This window comes from Magallana gigas, chromosome 2 (genome assembly GCF_963853765.1).
Source record: "Magallana gigas chromosome 2, xbMagGiga1.1, whole genome shotgun sequence".
Taxonomy (NCBI): Eukaryota; Metazoa; Mollusca; class Bivalvia; order Ostreida; family Ostreidae; genus Magallana; species Magallana gigas.
The window spans coordinates 32,904,973-32,930,313 of record NC_088854.1 but is presented as its reverse complement, the minus strand read 5'-3'; the positions used below and the strand labels follow the sequence as shown (position 1 = coordinate 32,930,313).

Here is a 25,341-nt window from a genome sequence, read left to right as displayed (position 1 = left end):
TTGTTGCAAGAAAAGGCATGTCGTAATCGCCGGAATGGACCAATTCAATTAAATTGTTATAATAAGCTTTTAATGAACGAAATACAAAATTGACAACATGACTAGGTGACAAGCACAACCCATTTATATAACCCGCTAACGTGGATTACGGTATTTTCTGTAATGTCGCTACCTTCATATTCCGCATGAAACAACAAAGATACCTGTTTATTGTTTAAATAATAACATTTATGAATTTTAAAGACTAAAAATGGCCACATTCCAATTGTGTTTACACGGATATAGGTTTTAAATCGTCTAATAACGAATAATGTATTCCAAATAGGGCCCCGAATCTCAAATACTAAAGTATAAAATAATTTGCACCCATCTAAACTGCATATATCGAAAAGTTCAAATATGCTATATAATAGACCATTGATTTAGGAATTTACAACCACCTTTGTTTTTAATGTTTCTTACCAATCAGGTTTGATATTTATCTTTAAAAAAATATATTCCTACAGGAAAATATTTTTTATAGGAAAAACAATTTTCCTACAGGATATTTGGATTTTCCTACCGGAATAAAAAGAACTCCCTATTGGAATTTAAATTCCCATCGATCGGGTTTGAATTATACTTCCATAGGAGTTTAAAATTCGATGGGAAATCTTAATTTCCTATAAGAATACTGCCTGTCTGAAATAAATTCCTGCAGGAAATACTTTTCATCTATACGAGTATATAGGGTATTTAATTCCTAAAGGATTTTTAAAAAATTCTAAAAGATTTTTAATATTTCCTGAAGGATTTGTTTCTCCTATGAGAATTGTTGTTTTCCTATGGGATATTATTTTTTAAAGGTAAATATTTCACCTGCCAGGTGAGACACACTAAAGGCAATGTTCAGTGGTTATAGATCTATACTCTCTAGACAATTGTCTATCTCTTCATTTATCTGAATTTTTACCAAACTGCATCTTAAGCTTGGCACTGGCATAATTATCCGACACAGTGCTCATATTATAATTTCTCATCCGCAATACTTATGTCAGTTGCAATGAAAAAATCCCCGTAAACTTTTCTTTTGTAGCTTTATATTGAAACCTCACAAGCTGGATGGGACTTTACCAAGGAGAAAATTTTGTTCATTTTATTGATTAAGCATTGTACGAACCTAGAGGTATTTATGAATATCAAATAATTTAAGAAAGTGTGCTACATGTACATAAACATGCGCAGATTCAGAATTTTTTTCCGGGAGGGACCGACGGTTAATTGAGTTTGCCGGGATGGGTGGGCTTGTGGCATATTTTTGGTAATTATATATGTAAATTCTGGATTCCATGACCCCCGCCCCCTCTAGATCCACGCATGATAAATATCTCAGGGAAAAGTATAATATATAATCCTTCTGTTTTTAAGATATAGCTCTATTTTCAAAAGAGCTCTAAGTATCCTGCACATTAGATTACTTCCGATTCCGCTTAAGAAAAGATTTTTAAAATTTCTATAGAACTATGTACACGTATAGACTAGTAATACCTACATGCATGCATGGTTTGTACTGTAAGGAAAAAAAAACAATGCATAGAAATAGTCTTTAGCTGGTGTCAGAAAGATTGCGATTTTAATGTCGATGAGAGAACATCATATCACAGCTTTAAAATGATATTATTGTGCAATATTTTAGCAATCTCAAATTAAAAATTGTAAAATTCATATTCGGTTTTGATAGACTAATAGATAAAGTTGACAAAGTATCAACCTTATCAACGTTGTTAACGTTGTTAAAAACAAGATTTTTGATCAAAAACTCGTAAATAATTGCAATTTTTTTAGACACCCCCCCCAAATAATGCAGTAAACATATATTTAATCCGCCAAAATTTGGTGTATCTATCTCTGAAGCACAATTGGTTTAGCTTCGATCTAAGGGTCCTGATTTCGTATACTTCAGGAACGTTTATTTTCATGAATAGCGGTACAATTTAAAAACTTGATTTTTTTTCCAAAAATAATATTTTTGGTCATATTCAAGTCGAACACATGCTAGAAACTAAGCCTTTTTTGCAAAGTTATACATAACCATACCCATAATCCTTTTTTATAGCCTTTCAAGAATTCTGATAAGGTTTAGCCCCACCCCCCACCCCCAATTAGCTTCCGACGCCACTATGAGGAAAAGTTCTGTACACGTAAAGCTTTATGATAGAACTGTGAAGAAAAATATACAAGATGGCGCTCTTACCTGTTTAGTTAATGTTCCTTCAAGTATAACGATTGCAACTGGGATACTGCATTTATATTAGATTTATATACGCTGTTGCAATAGTTTGGGGGATTTCCGTATATTAATGGTCTTCCTGGTTTGTCATTTAAAAGAATGCTTTCGATCATCGTGGGATTTATTTCGAATTCATTGATCCGAATATTTAAAACGCATTAGGAAAAAAATATATTGTCAGTGACAAACACAATTCACACCTGTTGTTCTGTACCTACATGTAATTATCAAATGTTTGCAATAAGGGAACACACCCTGTGGACATGTTAGGCTTCAAAAACTTTAAACCCATTTGAAGCCATGCATTTTAGCTCTATGTATTTTTAGGCTATCAATTACAAAGCATGACTTGATAGTTTATATAATTTCAATAACACTGATTTTGTTTATAAATTAAACAGTGATGTTTTAACCTAACTCAATGATAATTGACACACTAATTTTTCTAATAAGAAGGGAAATAAGTATTTTTTAAGAAAAAAGAGATCAAGCAAATCATCAAATACATGTACCTAATTAAATTTTTTAATTATCAAACTTATGATTAAATATTGAATCACTGAAAAAATTCATTCTGAAAAATATTTCATATGATATAACTACTCTTCCTAACTTGATTTTGTACCATTGATAGTGTGGGGAACAATGGGTAGTGGACAGCTTCATATTCATATTGTACATCAGTGTGTATTGAAAGTAATTGAAAAGTAATTGGAATTACATGCCTTTTTTGAAAGTAATTAATTAAATTACCATTACATGTAATTGAAACTTTGGCCAATTACACATTACTTTCAATTACATAAAAATTTGTACTTAATTACACTCAATTACCATTACAAATTGCCATTACCCCATCCCTGATAGTCACCAGCAAAACCTATCACACATGAGTGCACTCATACAAATATATTTACACCTACCGAGTATTATAACCTCTATTTCTTACGGAAACTTTGGTTAATTAACAGTTGTAGAAACTGACAGGACTGAAATCTACACGCCCCGTTTATCGATTGGTTGAAACCTACACTGGCAGCAACATAAAAAAAATCACGGACTGCAGGAAGTAATCAAGATGATGTCAAACTCAAATTCCAATAGAAAGCTGTTTTTTAAGCTAACGTACTGATATACATTAACAGTAATTTAGTGAACTTTAAAAAAGGAGGATGTAAATATAAACAATAAAGTACTTCCTTTGATGATCCATGCGGGTTATGAAGGCATAAAAATGTACATGTTTAAATTACAAGTTACAAAAAACGAAAAATTAAAAACATCAACAAACTTCACTGCTGTAAGAGTTTAAATGCATGTCGGGTTTTCTCGTTTCTTTCTGCTGCGAACTTGTAACATACATCTATCTTTTGTAAGAATCTGTATTTTTATCACTATTTTCCCCCATGCTTCAGTGCATTTTAGGTTTGCGTGCGATCAATTGAACAGAAAATTAAGCACTTATAAACCTCCCTACAATTCATGGCCATATTTCACGGAAGGTACTTAATCTATTGTAAGTTAGCCAGGGGAAAATTGAATATGAAACAAGAGGCCCATGGGCCACATCGCTCACCTGAACAGCAGTTCCTTGTAACATTACATTTCGTAGCATACGCTTTTTCTATTTTAAACATTGAACCCCTTTCTGGGGACCCAGTTATGGTCCAGGGTTTATGGTTGGCTTGAACAACATAAATAGTAACATAGGAATGAAAATGTGAAGCACTGCGGTGGGACCGCACGTACACAACCTGAACAACTGAACATAGCAGAGTTCCACTTCAAGAGGAATAACTCTCAGACTGTACAGAACACAAGAAAGATAACTCTTGGTTCCACTACATTAGAGTTTACACAATTTGAGGATCCTTGCATAGTAATCTCACAAACTGTAGCATTATAGTTCTCGAGAAAAACTTTTTAAAAACATTTTCAATATATCCTTCTATGTTAAACTTTGAACCCCTCTTGGGGCCACATTATTAGTCCAGTGCTAAAGTTTTAATTATTTGGAATCTACATTATTTAAGGATGCTTGCCTAGTTATCTCACAAGCTGAAGCATTATAGTTCCCTAGAAAAAGATTTTTCAACATTTTCCCTCTATATTTCTATGCTAAACTTTGAACACCTCTTGGGGCCCCAGTATTAGATTGAGATCACGGCTTTTATAATTTCGAATCTACACTATTTGAGGGTGCTGACGTAGTTATCTGACAAATTGATGCATTGTAGTTCTCGAAAAGAAGATTTTTAAACATTTTCCATATATACCGGTACTTCTACATTTAACTTTAAACCCATCTTGGGTCTCTAGTATTAGTCCAGGGGTCACTATTTTAAAACTGTCGAACCTTCATTATACAAGGTTGTATGCATGATAGTAATCTCACAAATTGAAGCATTGTAGTTCTCGAGAAGAAGATTTTTTAACATGTTACCTTTATATTTCTTTAATAAATTTTGACCCCATCTTAGGGCCCCAGTATTGGTCCGGGGGTCACAATTTTACCAATTAGGAATCTACATAAGCAAAGGATGCATGCATAGAAATTCCACAAACTAAAACATTGCAGTTCTTGAGAAGAAAATTTTTAAACTTTTCCTTTATGTTTTTTAAAATGTTTAAATTTTGAACCCCTCTTGGTGCCCATCAATTGTCCGGGAGTTACAATTTTTTGAATCTACATTATTTTAGGATGTACATGTATGCATAGTAATATCCCAAACAGTTGCACTATAGTTCTTGAGAAGAAGATTTTAAAACATTTTCCTACATATGTTAAAATCTAAACCCCTACTGGGGCCCCAATTTTTGTTTGGGGGTCACGATTTTTACAATCTTCACTATGTATACAACCTTTTGTGTATGTATTGGCATTTTTGGTGAAGTGGTTCTTGAGAAGAAAATTTTTAAACATTTTTCATATGTAGTTCTATGTTAAACTTTGAACCCCGCCTGGGGCCCCAGTCTTGGTCCGAGGGTCACGATTTCTACAATTTAGAATCTTCATTATACATACAAGCTTTTGTGTAAATATTGGCATTTCTGGTGCAGTGGTTCTTGAGAACAACATTTTTTAAACATTTTCCTAAGGTATTTCTATGTTAAACTTTGAACCCCGCCTGGGGCCCCAGTCTTGGTCCGAGGGGCACGATTTTTACAATTTAAAATCTTCACTATATATACAAGCTTTTGTGTAAATATTGGCATTTCTGGTGCAGTGGTTCTTGAGAAGAAGATTTTTAAACATTTTCCTATGTATTTCTATGTTAAACTTTGAACCCCGCCTGGGGCCCCAGTTTTGGTCCGAGGGTCACGATTTTTACAATTTAGAATCTTCACTATGTATACAAGCTTTTGTGTAAATATTGGCATTTCTGGTGCAGTGGTTCTTGAGAAGAAGATTTTAAAAAAATTTTCCATATGTTGTTCTATGTTAAACTTTGAACCCCGCCTGGGGCCCCAGTTTTGGTCCGAGGGTCACCATTTTTACAATTTAGAATCTTCACTATATATGAAAGCTTTTGTGTAAATATTGGCATTTCTGGTGCAGTGGTTCTTGAGAAGAAGATTTTTTAAACATTTTCCTATGTATTTCTATGTTAAACTTTGAACCCCGCCTGGGGCCCCAGTTTTGGTCCGAGGGTCACGATTTTTACAATTTAGAATCTTCACTATATATACAAGCTTTTGTGTAAATATTGGCATTTCTGGTGCTGTGGTTCTTGAGAAGAAGATTTTTAAAGACATGCACCCTAAACTTACTGTTTCGCAATTATCTCCCTTTTGAAAAGGGCTGTGCCCTTTATTTTAACAATTTATAACCCCCTTTCCATAAGGATGCTTTGTACCAAATTTGGTTAAATTTGGCCCAGTGGTTTTTGAGAAGAAGTTGAAAATGTGAAAAGTTTACAGACGGACGGACAGACAGACAGACGGACGGACGGACGGACGGACGGACAACGGGTGATCAGAAAAGCTCACTTGAACCTTCGGTTCAGGTGAGCTAAAAAGCAACCACATGTTTATCGGGCCCTGGGGCAGTGTCACTTTTGGTCCCAGTTATTATGTAACAAAAGGAAATAGTGATGTGAAGTGGAATACTGGGCCTGCCAAGATCAAAAATGTAAAGCATTCTCGTCCCATCTAAGCTTAATACAATTCTTTGTGTTGTTTGTTGAAGTTTAAAAAATTGTATAAAAAAGCGCATCGCCTCACTTAAACGTGAACAAAATTTAAATCGAAACTGGATCTCAATTCTGTTATTGATTCTAAAATTGAAATAATAAAATAGAATCTGTGTTGAAAGTGACACATCAATTTACACCACTTTATTAGAACCGAAAGTGGAGGATTCCGAGTCAGCTTTTACAGCAAGCCCACAAAGCCAAGGATGGTTCGTCTGTTCCCAAAATAATATTTTATTCTATTGTGAAAGTTTGAAGGGGTACAAAAATATATCAGAAGATAATCAATGTGTCCATGTTGCCATCGTTTTCCCTCTTATTCAAAGTCTATGCATGCATACTACTCACATCAATTAAGAAGACTAGCAGCGACCAAATACATGCTGTGCAGTTTTACTCTTGTATAGAGACCAGACAAAACTAGTTGAATTCTTATGGTACCAGGCACGTAGCATCGTTTTTGAAAGTGTGTGAGGGGGGGGGGGGCAGACTCATCCAAAACTTCTTGACAAAAAACCCCCAAAAAGGCTACAGGTTACTTTTCCAAAAATCTAAAAATTCTAATCCCCGGGGGGGGGGGGGGGTAGTTTACCTTTTACTTCAATTTCACTGATTATTCCCTTATTTCCAATTCAATTTCTTACATGGTCCCATAAACGTGGGGGGTCAACTCTATGTTAATTCAATTTTTTTAAATATAGATTTTAGAAAACTCTTTGCTGCGCAAAAAAGTGGAGGGGGGGGGGCGTTTCAAAATATAGGAAAATACTCAACTTTTAAAGGGTAAATATATGGGTTTTTTTAAAAATGAAATTATAATTGATAGCTTTATAACAATTCATATCTAAAATTTTAGGTAGATCTGATGGTTAATTTGTTGGGCATCCAGCAATCTTGATACTGATAATAAAGTACATTAACGCTGCTGTTGGGGAGATATTGCTAAAACTTTTCTGTTTCCCGGTCAAGGTTGACGTTCGTTGTTTTTAAGTGCGTTTACGCTCGAGTTGAATTACCGAATTTTTCACATGAATTTAAATTGAATGAATAACAGACATTGGCCTGATATTTTGATTTTCGTGGAACTGTTTACGTTTGCTTATCAACTTGCTCTTTGAAATTCGAATTCGACGAGCGTGATGTAACATTTTCGGAAGGGCAATATATAACTATTTCTTCTGAAATAAAACTCTTTCATGTCGGAGAGCAATAAACGTTGACGGTGTTTCCTGGACATAAGGATAGAATTATCTCATTGATTTGTGACATAACGAGAAATGTTCTATTATGTTCAAACAACGGAATTCAAAATTAGTTACAGCAACTAAAAATGTTGCGCTTGTTTACGGATCATTGATATTTTCCATAAAGACCTCTATTCTGGCTTAAATAAATAATGGTCCATATTGACACTAATTAATCCTTAACGTTAACTGTGTTTGGCTCTGCTTAGGAGAAGAGAGTTGTAGATTTGTCAACTGAAGATGTTCCTTATTAATCCCATCATCAACAGATTAATTTTACAGTAAAGGTTATTGACCTGAATTTCCTGTGGGATTGTCATTAGAATCAGTGTGAGACAAAAACAGTCAAATATTAATAATATTCTGGCGCATTTGCATTATATTCAATCATAACAATAATGCAGGCAGATCTCCACCGATCTCGAGCAGCAGATATTTCTGACCAAGCAGTGTACGTGTACGTAGCTTGTAAGCTCCCGCGAACATACCAATAATCCGTCCGGTTATATACCCCAATTACGGCGACTTCTATACTCTGTGACGTGGTAATTATTGAACCGTGTAGTTGTGATTCTAAATATATAGCCACACAGGTTCCAAGCCCTCAGTTTAAATTAACGGGTTTTTCTACTTTAGTGTCACTTTATTTCGGGAAGAAAGCAAGCATTTGCCTCCCCATGCTGAGTAACTGTTAATGGACCGTTATAAAATTTGCTGTGGCCAGTGGCAAAGAGCGATGTTGTGAACCTGTGAAACGTACACGTTCTGAAAGGTATGTATACACAACGACACAGGTAAATATTGAAATACAAGTGCGCTGAGTTTTTCGATCGTGAAAGTGCATGGTTAACTGAAAATTCTTCCGATGAGATAAGGTTGCTTCACTTTAGTTTAATCTCTTCTTTAAATCTCGCGTTTTTTAACCCCAGCAAAGTGATATGTTAAAAAAAATCCATTTCCTGACAGCGTGTGGTAGTTTTAAAAAGCCTGAAACGCCATGCAATTTAAGAATCTCAGGTTGTGTGTGTTTTTAAAGACATTATTGACGTGACTGGCCTATTTTACTTCTTTTCTTTCAAAAAAAAACAACACCCACGCACAACTTGATCTTCATCACCGGCCTTATAAATTAGATTGAGCAATACTTTATTTTTTCCAATCAATTTTCATTTCAAGTGCTGCAAACAAACTTGGTGCACGTTAATGGAGAGTTTCCCAAACAAATACATGTTTATGTTAGGATGATGTCATTCCCCACAGGAAAGGTTATTTAATGGGAACAATTAAAACAAGTGGATAGTTCGCGAAATTCACTTACTATCGTATCATGACTGGGGAAAAGTGCCCTCAAACTGGTAATACAGCTGATGTGATAGTATATGTATATGCTTTTTGGTGTTTTGTAGCTTAAGATTTTGTGGCTGTGAAAGAGAAGGGGAAAATGGCGAACTGTTTCATCAAGTGCTGTCGTACTGTAAAGCACCTACCTGTTCGGATCATCTGCTTGCTGGTCTACATCCTTCATACAAGTTGTGTGGACTACTATCTCGTGGTACATAAAGACATCAGCTGGTTAGGTTTTCTGGTGGCAGACGTCATCATTTTTTGCCTGTTCATTGCGTCATTTTTGGTTTCCTACCATAATCTAAGGGGTTCCAGATCCGACTCTACGATGGAGAAAGCCGGAAGCTGGCTCGGCATGTGTTCATGGTTTTTATTTTCGACCATTGTCGCGACTAAAGCTGGAATCATTTTCATTGACTTTGCAGACGACCTAGATGAAAACGACTTTTTTGGTCCGAACACCCTCAAAACTTCGCTAGCCCTCGCCGGAGTAGTATTTCTTCTCCATCTCTCATCGCTCCATGACGCTAAACCAGGTTCCGAGAGAAGAGCGTACATCGAGGAATTAACAGGGACAGTCATTTTCGACATCATGGACTGTGTGGATAGTATGGAACCACTGTTTATCAAAGAAGACCGTGACGCCTTCCCACCAGGTCTTGTAGAAGCAATAGTAGCCATAGCCTGTCTTAATTTCGTAATTCCAACAATTCCTTTACTAACTCTTACCAACACAAAATTTGGCCACGCCAAACTTCCACGTCGTCTGGTGATGCTACACAAAATTCTGCTCGCTTACATCATCAACCTTCCTCTCCTTATCATGAGAATGATTCTGTGGCATGGTCTAAATCATGGCGTCTCCATATTTTCCTTGAAAAACGTCATTGTAATTGCCATGGTATCCTATGATTTTTATGAGCATCACGAAGCAAACATGGACGAAACTCGAGAAGACAACGACAACAAAGACAAGCTAGAGGATGGGGGATTATCGGGTGAAACATACAACTTGGAAAACCGTTTCAATTACGACTGACCGTTTCCTCAGTAGCATTTGGTTTCCCCGAAACTTCTAGCACGCCTCGGGTTCGAGAGACAAGACAAGAAAATGTCTAAAAAATCACATATCTTCGGGTGTTTAGATCATTAGAATGGCCACTATTTTAGACCATTAGTTAGCAGTTTCTAATGTGAATTAGTTAGAAGTTCCTCTCGTGACAAGAACTGATTTTTTATTCAGTTTTTCATGTGAACACGTGAGAGATACCTCTATCTTAGAGCCGATGGAGTGTTGTATGTATAGTTTGTCGATAAGGTACAGTGTATGTTTGAAGACGTAGATTGAGTGATAGGATGGTCCAAGTAGAAATAAAGTAAGAAAAGCACAGTGTATACCTTTGTTATTTAATACTCTGTAACATAAATCAATTATGGAATTTTTACTACTTGATATTAATATGACAATACCAAGGAAATATTTCGTACAAATGAAAAAACTTATACCATCATGTTATATTATATAGAGAAAGTTTAGATCGATATACCCGGTATCTTCACCGAAAGTTTGAATTTGAGTTTTGTTCCCCACGGTTTGTACACATGAATCTTACCTAAATCGATGCTAACAACCATCTACTGAGACAACAGGCAGTACATATAATATATATTTTCTTTGTTCACAACTTTACAATTCGTAATAGAAATGTATGATGTAGACATCCAGATTTGGTATCATGTTTTAATTATAATTACACTTTGAGTATCGAGCATCGGATTTTACCTGACCAAAAAGCGCGTTATCATACCCCCCCACCCCCGACTCTACATTGCATTTGTTTCAGAATGTTATTTTGAATTATTATGGCTGCAGATTTCTGGGTAGGTGATATATATAAAGTTGTCAGAAAAATGTAATCCTAAGTGTTTATGATGTGACACTTCACTTATCTTTTGTCCATTCAAGTACAAGTCTGGATGTAGAGTTCGGTTTCGTTTGGTACTAATTGTTAAGCTTTCAGTTTTCTGAGGATTAAAGGTAACTAACCATTGATTAGACCATTTGTGGATTTTGTCAAGGTCGCTATTTATAGTGTCTTACTTGCGATGACCGGGTTATCGACAATAATGTATAAGGTGGTGTCACCCGCAAATAATTTGATAGTGGATCTTATGTCAAACACTATATCATTTATATATAAAAGAAATAACAATGGACCCAATATTGAGCCTTGGGGTACACCAGCCTTCACGTCGCACCAACCCGATGCTGATGAGTTTATTACAACTCTTTGTTTACGGCTCTGGAGATAATTTTCGAACGACAGATAACGTTTACCTCCTATCCCGGCTTGTTGAAGTTTATAAAGCAAACCCTTATGCCAAACCCTGTCGAACGCTTTGCTTATATCACAAAACACGGCACGCTCCTCCCTTCCCGAGTCTAAGGCTCTACCTATATCGTTAGATATGTCTAATAATTGATTGACTGTTGAGTCACCGGAGATAAAACCTGACTGATTGTTGCACAAGAATTTTGTTTCTACAAAGTTACTATAAATATGGTTGTGAACGCATCTTTTAATCGGTCTGTAATTGTTAATATCATTACGTTTACCCTTTTTGTGAACAGGTGTTACGTTAGCTTGTTTCCATTCCGTAGGAAAATGTGAATTTTGAAGTGATTTGTTGAATAATTTGCGTTATGGAAAACTTAAAATTGACGCAGCTTCCTTAAGAAGTCGAGGATTTAAGAGGTCTGGCCCAGTAGCCTTAGACGTATGTAATGAAAGAAGAACATTTTTTACTTCGTCGTCAGAAAGTATTATTTCTGTATATAAATGGTTAGAAGCGTTGTTATTGCTAGTATTTGGAAGAGTCGCTGATGAATCGTCGATATTTGACCGATTTGTAAAAAAAGATGTTAAAAGCAGTTGCTTTTTCAAAATTGTTATCGACTACATTGCCATTAACCTCCAAGGGAGGTAAGTCATTGCGAATCTGAGTGTTGGATATTTTATTTACCATATTCCACCACTTCCTTGAGTCGTTACACTCGGATATATTTTTTGACAGCTTTTTATAATAATCATCGCGAGCATTACGTACAGTGCGTATACAGTGATTTCTTGTATTTCTAAATTCGTCCATTTGTCAGGATGATCAGTTTTCTATTTTGTTAAGACCCCTCTCCGATTTCCACTTACGTATGTTTTGTTTATATTTTGTCATAATTTTGATTAAAGTTTCTTTAAAACAGATATTAAAAATACACAAAATATAAATTTAACGATGGAATTTTTCTCTAAGTTTTTAAAATTTAAAAATATGTTAAATTACGTACTTTGTATGGTTTTAACATCCCTTTTTGTGCTACGTTTTATTGAATCTGCCAGCTGTCCTGAAACATTTTAATATCTTCATCGGTAGCTGTTTAGAACCTTTTTATCGATTGTTCCCAGGATTTGCCTCTTCAAGTGTTCTTTTCCTTCAAGAAGTTAATCTTTTGGAATAATCGGACGTACCAGTATCGTTTGTTGCGAAAAAGGGGTCAATCATTTTGTCATTAACGAATTCGTCGTCAATATTTTGTGGAAAAAACCCCCACATGCATGAGAGAGAGAGAGAGAGAGAGAGAGAGAGAGAGAGAGAGAGAGAGAGAGAGAGAGAGAGAGAGAGAGAGAGAGAGAGAGAATTTTCCACGTTTTCTCTTATTTAAATTCTCTGTGTTTATCATCCGATTCCATCGAGCAAACGATTATTTTTTAAGGAGACGTTTATGATGTATACCGTATTTCATTTGTTGCGCATTTGCCAATATATTTTTTATAGTTATTGTTCTTTGTTTTGGAGTTATCGTTCTTAATATTAATTTCATTAACTATATTAGATTTGCGTTAAATTAGAAGGTTTAAGGAAATATTTAACCAAGTTTACTCAATATATGAAATTAATAGAAATTGTTTTAAACGATTTGTTAAAATGTCATATTTTCTTAGTTTTTGACCCCCCCAAAAAATTAAAAATTAAGACAAATGCAAATTTATACACTACTCTTTCGTCATTCGTTTTGTTTTTGTGCGGTATATCTATTACTCGATGAGATCCTATAAGTGTGGGTATGCAAAGACATATAATAAATTAGCAGAAAAATGTGTAGGTATGCAAAGACATTTAATAAGTTAGCAGAAAAATAAAATACATTCTTGTTTACGCATGAAAGGTTTTCCTTTAAAAGCACACAAAAGAGACAAGATTGTCCAACCAAATAACCGCTTAACGCATTAAGATTACGAAATCCATGCACAACCCAACGTACGAACAATTTACAATTGCACTACCTAATTTTTCTCCTAGAGTTTGTGTTCTGATGAAGGGTAGTGCATTTGCACTACCCTTCATCAGAACACAAACTCTAGGAGAAAAATTCACGAATGCACTACCCTTCAACAGTAAACAAACTATAGGAGAAAACGTACGAACAATTCACAAAAAACACACTACATAATGGAAAGGTCTTTCCAATTTTGCAGCCGCGAAACAACCATCAAAGTGGTCGATATTGTAAGTATAATTTTATACTTTGTATAACTTTATACTTTATATAACTTACCAAAACTTTTCGTGTGAAATACATCCAAACTAATTACAAATAATTTTCAGCGACAGCTAGTACTATAGTGTGTAATATTGTAGACATATTTCTTACACAAAAATCTGAAATGATCATGCTGTAAACGCTGTATTTTACTCACGGAATTAATTATTTAATTATGTTGTGATTAGTTTTCCTGATATTTATACAGTGAATATACACTTTTATTGGTTTTCATACATAATATTTCTGAAATTTTCATAAGAAGTTGTATCTTTATATTACTTTGCTATTTTAAGGTAATTGCGGTTTTTTTTGGGGGTAAATTAAGATATCAAATCGAAGAATCATACGACTTTTTTTCCTCTGCAGGAATCATCATTTGTACTAAATTTTGCTCGGACTGAAGTACAGAAATTTAACAGCAGAGTGGACGTAAGTACATGTATACATGGTACGCTCATTTTAGACCATATTTTCACATCTTAATTATGACCAAGGAGGTATTTTATTTATTTTTTTAAAACAGAGAGCCTATGCGCGTGCTTTAAACTTGGATAGAATGACTCAGGAGTCTTTCACAAAGATGATCCCCAAAGACATGAACAACAACACGCCATCTTGTTCTGGGTAAGGATTTATCTTATAATGTATAACTACACATTTGTTTTTAAATACTAGTAGTTGGTGAAATACATTAATTATATTTTACAAATATATGCAAGGATATGATTTAGATATGATTGCTTCAGAAATTGATTTTCCAATCAAGATTTGAATTATTTCTTTTAAATTGGTGTTATTGTTTCATTCCCTGTAATTGGTGCATTGCTGGGCCTTTCAATAGAAAGTCGAAACATTGGTTAACACTGGCCATTTTTACTTTTTATTTTCAAGGAGAGAATCTGGAGATCCAGTCGACGGATTGGTAAGGATTCATCATTATTTTAGACATTTATCTAGAACAATATGTGTTTTCAAAGAAAGTACCACGTGTGCATGTTTAGCAATCTTGCGGAACTGTGACCATGACATTAAACTTTATTCACACATGAAAAGTTTTTTTATTAAGGTGGCGACATTGCAGAAAAAATACATAACCCACTGACGCGGATTATGTATTTTTTCTGCAATACTCGCTACCTTTAAAACCCGCATGACTCATAAAGAAGGGTCCGTTTTTCGGGTGCTAGGAATTCCAAATGTTTTTATTTTTTGTTTAAATCACGTTTCTTTGTCCTTCTAAACTGTAGTATCAAACTTCTGAAAATATAAAGGATGAATTATGGAGATAGTAATTACACCCCTTCCATAGTTTTCCTAGTTTCGAATTCGTATTCCAGTATCGAATCAAGCGTCCTGTATTACTTCTGACTGAATATTTTGAGGCGAATTAATTTCAAAAATATACTAGAGGTACGTGTTAATAGACTTATAAATGAAGAAGGAAAAATAATTGTGGGAATATGTCATTTAAACAAATAATATGATCGTTATTTTAGTCCTACCGTTTTCCCGTCAAATTGAAACTGGACTTGCCCAGTTTTCATTTGCGTTACTCTATGAAATTGAATTTTCATAAAAACACTCTATAATAGTAATTGATGATAAGTAATTGTCATTTGCCTTTGTTTTCCCCGTATATCTATCAATATATCCAGCCAAATAATGCTTCTATCGCAATGAACCGAAACTAGGAAAACTACAGGTGGTTCTATTTGAAGTCGTAATTTCATTCAAAGCTCAATAATTATTTGATACGATGCATAATCTTATTAAATGGATTATAATTACTAATTATCCACTAAATAGGGGTCAATAACAAACTTATTTTCATAGTTAGGCTGAATTGTTTTCACACTTTCGTTTTTTCTGCCTTGCACTTCCGGTAGCTCATATCTGGGTCGCCTTTTTAATTTGTAAACATTACGGTTAATAATCGTGCAAATGTCAAACAACTTCACACACTGATAGAATATTTATTTTTGTTTTATAATTACCTAGCGAGGATTTTTTGAAATCTAAATATTTTTCGATACTAGCAAATATTCGTTACCGGTAAAACGTCTGTATAAGGATCAAAATAAATCCGAAAAAATCAGCCTAAAAAAGAAGTTTTACAAGTTTTTGTACCAATGTAAACATAAACAAAGCACGAGCCTTGTTAACGTAGCAAAGAATTAAAAGTTTGTATACTAGTAGTGTATCTTGCTTTAAATTTGATGACCAACACTCAAATTTTTGGAAGATCATTTGATAATTAGATATGCATTACTAAAGCATTGTAAACCATGCAAATTCATAAATAAAATCTAGCCAAAATCGTGACCACGCATATATAGACCAATAACTTGCATTTAATCAAATATCGAAAAAAAACTATAGTAAAATTCATTTTTACCACCAAAAAAATGTTACTTTATGTGTAAATACTTTGACGAAGTATTACCTATATCATTTCAGGTCCCAAAGAAAAAAACAGAGTAAACATCTCCCAGCTTTCGATACAGAGTTAAAAAGTTGTTTGGATTCCAATGATTGATTCCTCACATCCTCACATGTCCACGCATAATCTGCTTATTGAAACAGGATGACATAAAAATATACCAAGAGACAAAAGATTTTGTAAAACTTGTATTACAGACATTGAAGACGAATGTCATTTTATACTTGTATGCCCTGTGTATTTAGCATTACGATCAAGGTTATAAAAAGTAATGCTGGTGTTAACCATCCATGTACAAATTACAGGCACGTAGCATCAGGGGGGCCTGGCCCCCCCCCCCCCCCACTTTTTGTCGCAGCAACAAATTTTTTAAAATTTACATATAAAAAATAAATTATCATGGAGTTGCCCCCCCCCCCCCACTTTTTATGGGAGTATGTAAAAAATTGATATGAAAATAAGAAAATGAGGAGTGAAATTGAAGTTATACTACACCAGCCCCCCCCCCCCCCTCCCACGGATTAGGATTTTGAAGATTTTGGGAAACTTTAAATTTCCCCTTTTTTTTCTTTTTTTTTTTGTTTTTTTCCTGTCAAGATTTTTTGGATGAGTCTGCCCCCCCCCCACTTTCAAAAACGATGCTACGTGCCTGAATTAATACAGTTACTAAGTGTTAACAATATAAAGAGGAATTGTGTAATTTAGGAAAATTCATTTACAAAGCCCTCACACTCAGAATGGTTTGAACTATATTGTCTCATTTGCTGATTTTAATTATTAATACTATCAATATATATATAATATATATGTGTTATTTTTGTGTGTATATTTTTCAGTAACCTGTATACACATGTCATTCTCCAAATACAAATTATTCTTTAAACATATGAGTGCACGCAAACTGCAAGATTTGTAAGGACTGACCGTCCATTTTTGCCTATATTTTTGTAATGTTCACCTTATAAGTGCTATAAGACGTATGTCTTTTGCAATAAAGAAATTGAAATTGAATTGATTCATTATCAATTTGTTTTACTACTTGCGACCAGCTTATGTTACGGAATTTAAATACACCTATATGTGACATTTTAAAAAAATATATGTTAAAGCATTTCTGTTGTTTGTTTGTCATTTGTTTGAAAAATAATATAGAAGGTCTAGGATATTATGTAATTATATAATATTACATTATATCTGAAAATCTCCCATAGTCATCGGGGTGTTTATTGACATCGCTGCTTTCATCTTTAAAAAAAAGAAAATGATGAACACTAGCACTATATTCCTTGATTGGATCGGAAACATGAAAAGAGTTACATGAGTTTCCGACGATTTGTGCAATTTGACAAAAACGGTTTATTCGAATGAAATAGAATGTAACCCATGAGAGAGAGAGAGAGAGAGAGAGAGAGAGAGAGAGAGAGAGAAGAGCGTTTATACTGGGGTACCTTTGTAGCACTTTATTATATAAACAGTAGATTTTTAAAAAAAATAATAGTCCATTTAATGATCTACATATGATTAGCGTTTTCCTTTCAATGTTTGCTAATGAAATGGCATCATAGCAGAGTCTTAAAAGAGCCCGGGTAAAAGAGCATGTTAATAAACTATACATATACTAGTAATATAAATATATATATATACATCTGTTGATAATATCATCTAAAAAGACCGATACACTATAATGGGATATACATATACCACAAAATCTCTGAACATTTGGAAAATGCAAGTACATTAACTGATTCACTAGTCTGGAAGTTTATCGATAAGACGAGTACATTCCGTTGAAATTCAAAATAGTTCAAATACATGTACTAGTAATTGCAATGAAATGTCAACATGAATTACATGTGTAGTTTGTGTAGATGTATTTGTACTACCTGTAGAACTATATATAGTTTGCATAAAATATTGTAATTTCATTTATGTAAATCGGTTTCATTTCCCGTCAAATCCCCAATCCCTTTTTGCCCGGAGAAATTGACAAATATAAAAAAAAATACATTAAATTTGAAGAAGAAATTCAAAATTATATAAATAGTGAATTCTCTAATCATAACTCTTTTTAGTAACAAGAGCGATAGACATTATATATTCTTTAAAAAAAAGGGGTGAATAAAATAATTTTCTAGTAACGCACAGCTGCAAAATGAAGAAGAAATTAGAAACTTAGATTCCATTGTCTACCGATTTTAATATGAAATATTGTTTTTGAATACATTAGGTCCTACGAAAAATTGCTGCATATCAATCAAGGTAGGAGTACAGTATGAGTGAGGTTTTTGTTTTTCTAGCACCACCTTAGAAAGCTGATATAAGGAGGGCTCCCGTGAAAATTTAAATAAATTAATTCATATAATAAAATGACATGAAATACGCCTCTGAGCCTTTAATTCCCTCCCACGGGTCAAGCAAACTAAATTATCTTTTGAACCCCCCTCCCAGCGTAAAAAAAAAAGAATTTTAGATCCACGCACGAACCATACAATTGTATGTTCTTTTCGTAGTCAGACACCTCTTAACCGAACAATTTAAGGAAGATTGATAAGAATCCCAGACATCGCTATTGCATTCTTATAAGGAGCGTAATGAACGACAACTGCGATTTTTAATGACGTAAATGATAATCAAACCACGTGATTAAACGTAACAAATACAGTGACTTCACAATTATCACTACAACAAAGAGTGAGTGGCAGAATACAGCGAAGTATTATGGAGAGACTAATAGAGTATTGCAAAGCAACAACCAAAGAGATTGTAAGTATACCTTAACTCGTATTACAGCGAATTACAGAATACCGGTAGAGTTTTCAATAGCTTGTTGGATTGCTCAATAGGGTATTCAATTTGGTCAGCAAGGTATATTTTAAAAAAATCTTGCGTAATTTTGTATGCCTTTACTTAATTCATCATTTTTTTTAAATTCGTGTTAAATTCTTGAATGAAATAGTAAAATCCTCATCATGAATTTATGATTATTTTGGAAACGCAGTTTTTAAATCACGTGTGTTTGGGATATAACTATGATGTGTAAAGTTCTGCCTTACATTATACAATTATTGGTTTTCATACATAATATTTCTGAGATTTTCATGAGAAGTTGTCTCTTTATCTTACTTTGTTTGTTAAAGGTGGTTGCGTTTTTTATCAATTCAAGATATCATATCTGAGAATCATACCTCTTTTTTCTCTCTGCAAGAATCATCCTTTGTACAAAATTTTCCTCGGACTGAATTGCAGAAATTTAACAGCAGAGTAGATGTAAGTGTGCATCGTAAGCTTATTGTGGACAATATTTTCACATCTAAAGGACAAAAGAGGTATATTTTTTGTTTTGTTTTACCCAGAGAGCATATGCGAATGCTTTAAAATTGGATAGAATGACCCAGGACTCTTTCACAAAGATGTATCCCAAAGACATGAACAACAACACGCCATCTTGCTCTGTGTAAGGATTTATCTTATACATGTACATCTAGATATTTGTTTTTTAATAATTGGTGAAATACATGAATTATATTTAACAATTATATGATATGCAAGGATATGTTTTTAAATAAGACTGCTTGATCTAAATTTAAATCTTGATGGGAAAATCAATTTCAGAAATTAAATTTTCCAATCAAGATTTGAATTTTTCAAAATTGTGGTTATTGTTTCATTCCCTGTAATTTTCAATGCTGGGCCTTTCAATAGAAAGTCGAAACATCGGTTAACACTGGCCATTTTTACTTTTCATTTTTAAGGAGAGAATCTGGAGATCCAGTCGACAGATTGGTAAGGATTTATCTCTCTCTCTCTCTCTCTCTCTCTCTCTCTCTCTCTCTCTCTCTCTCTCTCTCTCTGAAATGAAGATATCGTTATTCTGCCAAGTCAACTTAAAATATTCTTAATTAGCTACCATCTCTCTTTTTAATTTGATAGAAGAGTCAGGGACGAATTTTGGGGTTTCTGAAGAGACATGGAAAAAATATTAGAGTAAGTACAGTTTTTTTTAACATTTTATTAAGTACAATGTATTTTCAAAGAAAGAAAAAAAAACGTCTAAATATTTAGCAACATTGCGACAATGTGACCATGGTATTAAGTTTTACTGACATTTTATAGTTTTTTTCCCCTTTCTGACAGGAATCTGATAATAACACTAGAAAAGAAATTGACTTGCATGAAGAAAACTGGTTGGATGCCATAGAACACAAAGAGATAGACGTACATGTATGCGAGGACGACGACGGCCATTTTATACCAAGGAAACTCCTTCTGTTTAAAGTGGAGAAATTTAAGGTATACTTAGATTATACATGTACATGTGAAGCTGATTTACAGTCAGTCAGTTAACTGTAATCAATCTTTAATCAACGAAGAAAGGATCCTCCAAGTCCTGACTATAAATGTTATTTTGAAACTATTATTGGTACATGTACTTTTAGAAATGACTGATAGACATGTAACATATATATATTTTGATTGTCTTTTTTGATAAAGGGTGAAAGCGATGGAGGTCTGGGGGTCAGAAAAAGTACTAAGACATTCCGCGCACCTGTCTCAAATTGTGCACGCAGTACAGCAATAGAAGACTAAGAGGCAAGGTTAAAAGTCCATTCACTAGAAAATTTAAATTTGATTTTATTTTTAATTTTTAAACTGCAATTGTTTTTATTAATAAACGTACTAATTAACAGTGTATTGAAATTATTATTTTTAAGAATGAACGCGATGGAAGACACAGGGTCAGGAAGAGCACCAAGACTTTCCGAGTGCCTGATCCAAATTCTACACGCAGTGCAGCAATAGAAGACTCATGGGTAAGGTGAATATATTAATATAAAAATTAAGGTAGTCAACGATTTAGTTAATTTTCAGTCATTGAAACTTCAACTGCGGTCTATAATCAACAAAGGCAGGATATTGCATGACCTGATTAACGGCATTTTGTAATTACCAATAATACTTTCAAAGATTATCTGATATACATGTACATGTACTTTGATGAATTTTATGGGGTTTTTTTTCTACAGATTGGAGACAAGGATCCAGACGGGTGATCAGGAAAAGCACAAAGACATTCCGCGCCCCTGATCCCAAGTCTACGCGCAGTAGTAGAGTACTTAAATGTAGGTATATGTAGTTTAAAATAAAATTATATTTTATTTTGAGGGTATCAATTATATATAGATATTATCGAAAAAGCAGTTCGAGCCTTTTTTTATAATCGCTTGCTCACACACAAAAATCTACACGCATGGGTAAGACAAGTATAGAAAACAACTTGCATTTAATTAAATATCAAATTAAAAAACTATAATAAAATTTATTTTTACCAACCAAAAAATGATACCATAATTTTGGTCCATATGGGTACATAGTTTGACAAGGTTTGTCCATTATTATTTCAGGTGGATGATGATGTAAAGGATGAGGGTCATCTATGTTATGAGTCTGAGCCTTAAAAAAGTATCATATTCCCGCCCTTAATATGTGTTATATAATGAATTTAGTAGCCCACCCTATATGTTGTAAGGTTGTCACAAACATTCATTTAAAAATGGTTCGACATCATTGTGGAGTAATGCGATAAATACCCAGGTAGTACATACGTCATATGGACATTTTTAGACTCTTGGAAATAAAGTTTGCTTCGCTGGCTCGAAGTAAAATGTTACATGATACCTCAGGCTCATTACATAGAATGGCCCTCATCCTTCTACATCCGAAAGGATGCTTGGTGGAGGGTCCAATAATAATCTTTAAACTTATATGTGTAACTAGCATTTTAAAAAACATTATAATGATTATATAAAAAATATTAAAAGGCTAGCGCTAATATTTAATTTCATGTGGAATAAAACATATATAGGATCGAAAGAAATACGATCATAGGTAAAATACATGTAAATGAGGAAGGAAAATGCCTTGTCGATATGGAATCTAAATTTAAAATCTAAAAATTTATAAACTATAGATAAAACAAATATTTAACGAAATTTGAACGCAAATATAATACATGTGCATGTATATATAACAATTTTTTAAATAATCCCATATATACAAACAAAACAAATGCCAAAACCTTCCCAACAAAACACCAAGACTTTTTATTCTAGATTGATAACACGTAAATTTCGAACACCAATTTAAATTAGAAAAAAAGATTTTAAAGCTATACACGCTATAATTTGCGTCAATTTTGAATAAAGGGGAAAATGTATGTGTTTGATTACTAATAAAAGTTACCTTTATTCTGTTAATTATAATGCTCAATTCGATCACGTAACAAATATATCAAATATTAAACAATAAAAAATATTTATTTTCCTGCCAGGAAAGTAATGCCTCCTCGTGAATATCAATCTATCACGTGATATCGACAGCTAAATTTAGCTTATCATACCAAAACTGGTGAAGGGTCAACATCTTCATAATTGTGATAGTTTCACAAAGGAAAGGATATTTTCAGTAAAGCATAAATTTGTCCGATATACGAGTACAAACAAAAGAAAAAAATACAAGCCTGTGAGTAGATATGAATACTTCCTTTAAAAAAATGACGTAGACCTGTGTTTTTCCCCTATGTGCTATTTATAGATCCTATAAGTGTTAATGCAGAAGTAAGGGTATCGTGAATGGCAAGCGTATTTTACTCATTATACATGTATGTATTTCAAATTAACAACTGTTAAGCATATTAAAAATCAAGTTGGATATTTAATTAGGCAAACAATAACGACCACCTAGTTCTCCGCGGACATGCGCAATGAGGTCGGTTTGCTCTTCCTTCATCAATATTCATGAAAAGGTATATTTTCCTGGCAGAAAAATAAACAATTAAAAATCTATATCTTTGTAACGAGATGGAATTCACCCTTGTAATTTACAGATTAAGGATAACTTTTATAAGAAGACAAGCACATGCGTTTTCACTGTCATTCAAAATTGACGCAAATTATAGCGTGTATAGCTTTAAGTTGGAATTCAAAAATGTATGGGAATCAATATACAGAAAATTTAAAATACTTATTAAAGACAAAGCCTTAGCGGAGTTATATTACAAACTACTGAACAATCTTTTATGTGATAATTTGTTAGTGAACAAATTGAATAAAAACATTACTTCTAAAAAATGCAAACATTGTAACGAATTGTGTAAATGTAGTCAAGAACACATTTGGAAAGCGACAAGTGTGTGCTTAAAATATTTGATATCAAATGGGAAAATAATGTTGTTTGCTTCTACCCAGAAGAAACACGGGACATCGAATTATAAAATGATTTTTCGTCATTTATTGCATATAGAATAAACAAATGTAAAATGTATTGTAGACTTAAAATTTTACTCGAATCAAGTTTATTCATAAACAAGAGGCCCATGGGCCACATCGCTCACTTGAGCAACAATAGATATGATAAAATCTGCTTAATGGAGTCATAATTGAAATCATCTGGACAATGTCGTATCATACATGTAGATCATGTATAAATAAAAATCCATTTTCCCCTTAGATATTCTGATGTTTAAAATCAAGACATAATGTGATCAGAAAAGCTCACTTGAGCTTTCAGCTAAGGTGAGCAAAAAACTCACTCAAGGAACATTTTACGGCACCGTTCTGACGATGCTTAAAAAATACAAAAGACAAGGAACTTTCTCAACTTTTGATATCTAAACTTAAACATTTTCTATTACCCATATGGTAATTCTTTTCAAAATAATGGTGTACCCGATACATATGTTAAGGCCCTGTCACACCAAGCTGCGTCCCCACGGCGTGTTCACGGCGTTGTAAAATTCATGGAATCGCCGTAGGATTGGAAGGAAAATTCAGAAAAAATGTACAATTTCATTCAAAAATTTTACTAGATGAGATGTCACGGGGTTTTAAAGACTGCATCTGTGATTGGCGCTTTACCCGGGGATGTAGTGATGGACTGTTTGTAGATGCTTCGTCGGGTGAGCCAGGAGTTCAGCTTATTTTAGAACATAAAGGGATTAACTTTATTACTCGCTTGTAATTATGTTTTCATGTATGAAGCATTGTGGGTATAATAATGTTTTCATATACGTATATGCTAATACTTATATAATATTATGATTTGAATTGAAATTTTTGTAGTTTTTTTATATGAAAATAGAAAAAACTTTTGATCGAGCATACAGAATTGTTGATAAATGATTTAGATGATAATTTTGTAGTCTGTTCTTGAATATAGATTGCTGAAGCAGGTATGTGCTCTGGTCGTCCGAAACAAAGCCTGGGCCCTGCACCGCAATCGCTCGCTGACACCAAGTTGGACAATGTTTTGCTGATTACAATTTTTTGGTTGCCTGTGCATTTTCTGGCATAACTACGGCTAGATCCTTGGTTTGACGGAGTTCTACCCCTGGGTCGGTAAGGTCCTAAGTGCTTGTATGCTTGTAGCTCTGATGCACTTTCTTTACCTTTTGCATTCCTAGATAAGTCGCACATGAATTTTAAAAACTGGCGATCTAATTAAAATTAGACCTTTCATCTCGCTCTCTGTTATATATGGGTATTAACGAACCACGAACGATAACTATACATAACAAAAAGCGAGATGAAATGTTTGATTTTCATTTGATTGGAAAAGTGGTATTTTTTCATTGTTTGTTTTTTAAACACCAGGTATCCTCGTTGAGATTATTAATCGCTTATTTTGTGCAGAGATCGAAAAAGTATTTGCGTTCAGATCGGTTTTGTAAATGAGAAGTTTTAATGATGCAACTGAAGATTTTTCGGTGTTAACGTCATGCATGCTTGATGTTGTTCGTGGTATTCTTCTGATATTCGGTATTTTCTGTTGTTATACCCAATGGACGAGCTTCAGCATAAAATTTGCATATTTTGGAGTTGAGGTCGGAAGCATCAATTGTGAAAAAAAAAATCAATTTCAAATCAATCGTTTCTCAACTCCATTCGAAACAAGAGGCCAATTGGCCTTAGCGGTTACCTGAGAAGCATATATCTCATACACAAACTTGTCGAGGAGACTCATATATACATTTTATTAATTAGGTTCCTTCCTGCCTGAAATCTTTTAAAAAGAACTGTGAAACCTATAATTTTGGCGAAAAACTTAAAGATCTGGTCTACAAAATCATGAATTCAGTTTTCCTTTCAGGTGTGTGGGAGTAAAGAAGATATTTTTTAAATATTATATGCATTAACACCTATATATCCATTTTTGCCCTGCCCTAGAGTCAAAACCCATACTCCAGGGGACATGAA

General features: G+C 33.8%; 2 protein-coding genes across 4 annotated transcripts; both read left to right on the top strand.

The window, feature by feature from the left end:
• The first annotated feature begins 8,166 nt into the window (after nt 1-8,166).
• On the top strand, nt 8,167-10,440 carry LOC105327012 (uncharacterized). Of its 2 annotated transcripts, none has more exons than XM_034446029.2 (2): nt 8,167-8,478; nt 9,113-10,440. In XM_034446029.2, the coding sequence occupies exon 2, from the start codon at nt 9,148-9,150 to the stop codon at nt 10,087-10,089; it is 942 nt and encodes a 313-aa protein (XP_034301920.2). In that variant the 5' UTR covers nt 8,167-8,478; nt 9,113-9,147; the 3' UTR covers nt 10,090-10,440. The 2 variants fall into 2 exon arrangements, with proteins under 2 accessions (XP_034301920.2, XP_065932289.1); XM_066076217.1 differs by lacking the exon at nt 8,167-8,478 and adding an exon at nt 8,950-8,971.
• A 3,048-nt stretch (nt 10,441-13,488) lies between these two features.
• On the top strand, nt 13,489-24,499 carry LOC136272946 (uncharacterized). Of its 2 annotated transcripts, XM_066076214.1 has the most exons (11): nt 13,489-13,613; nt 14,017-14,079; nt 14,174-14,274; nt 14,542-14,572; nt 20,021-20,074; nt 20,225-20,380; nt 20,582-20,680; nt 20,803-20,901; nt 21,115-21,210; nt 23,955-24,044; nt 24,305-24,499. In XM_066076214.1, the coding sequence occupies exons 1-7, from the start codon at nt 13,557-13,559 to the stop codon at nt 20,675-20,677; spliced, it is 558 nt and encodes a 185-aa protein (XP_065932286.1). In that variant the 5' UTR covers nt 13,489-13,556; the 3' UTR covers nt 20,678-20,680; nt 20,803-20,901; nt 21,115-21,210; nt 23,955-24,044; nt 24,305-24,499. The 2 variants fall into 2 exon arrangements, with proteins under 2 accessions (XP_065932286.1, XP_065932287.1); XM_066076215.1 differs by lacking the exons at nt 13,489-13,613; nt 14,017-14,079; nt 14,174-14,274; nt 14,542-14,572; nt 24,305-24,499 and adding exons at nt 18,142-18,853; nt 19,444-19,544; nt 19,843-19,873 and having other exon boundaries at nt 23,955-24,267.
• The last annotated feature ends 842 nt before the right edge of the window (nt 24,500-25,341 follow it).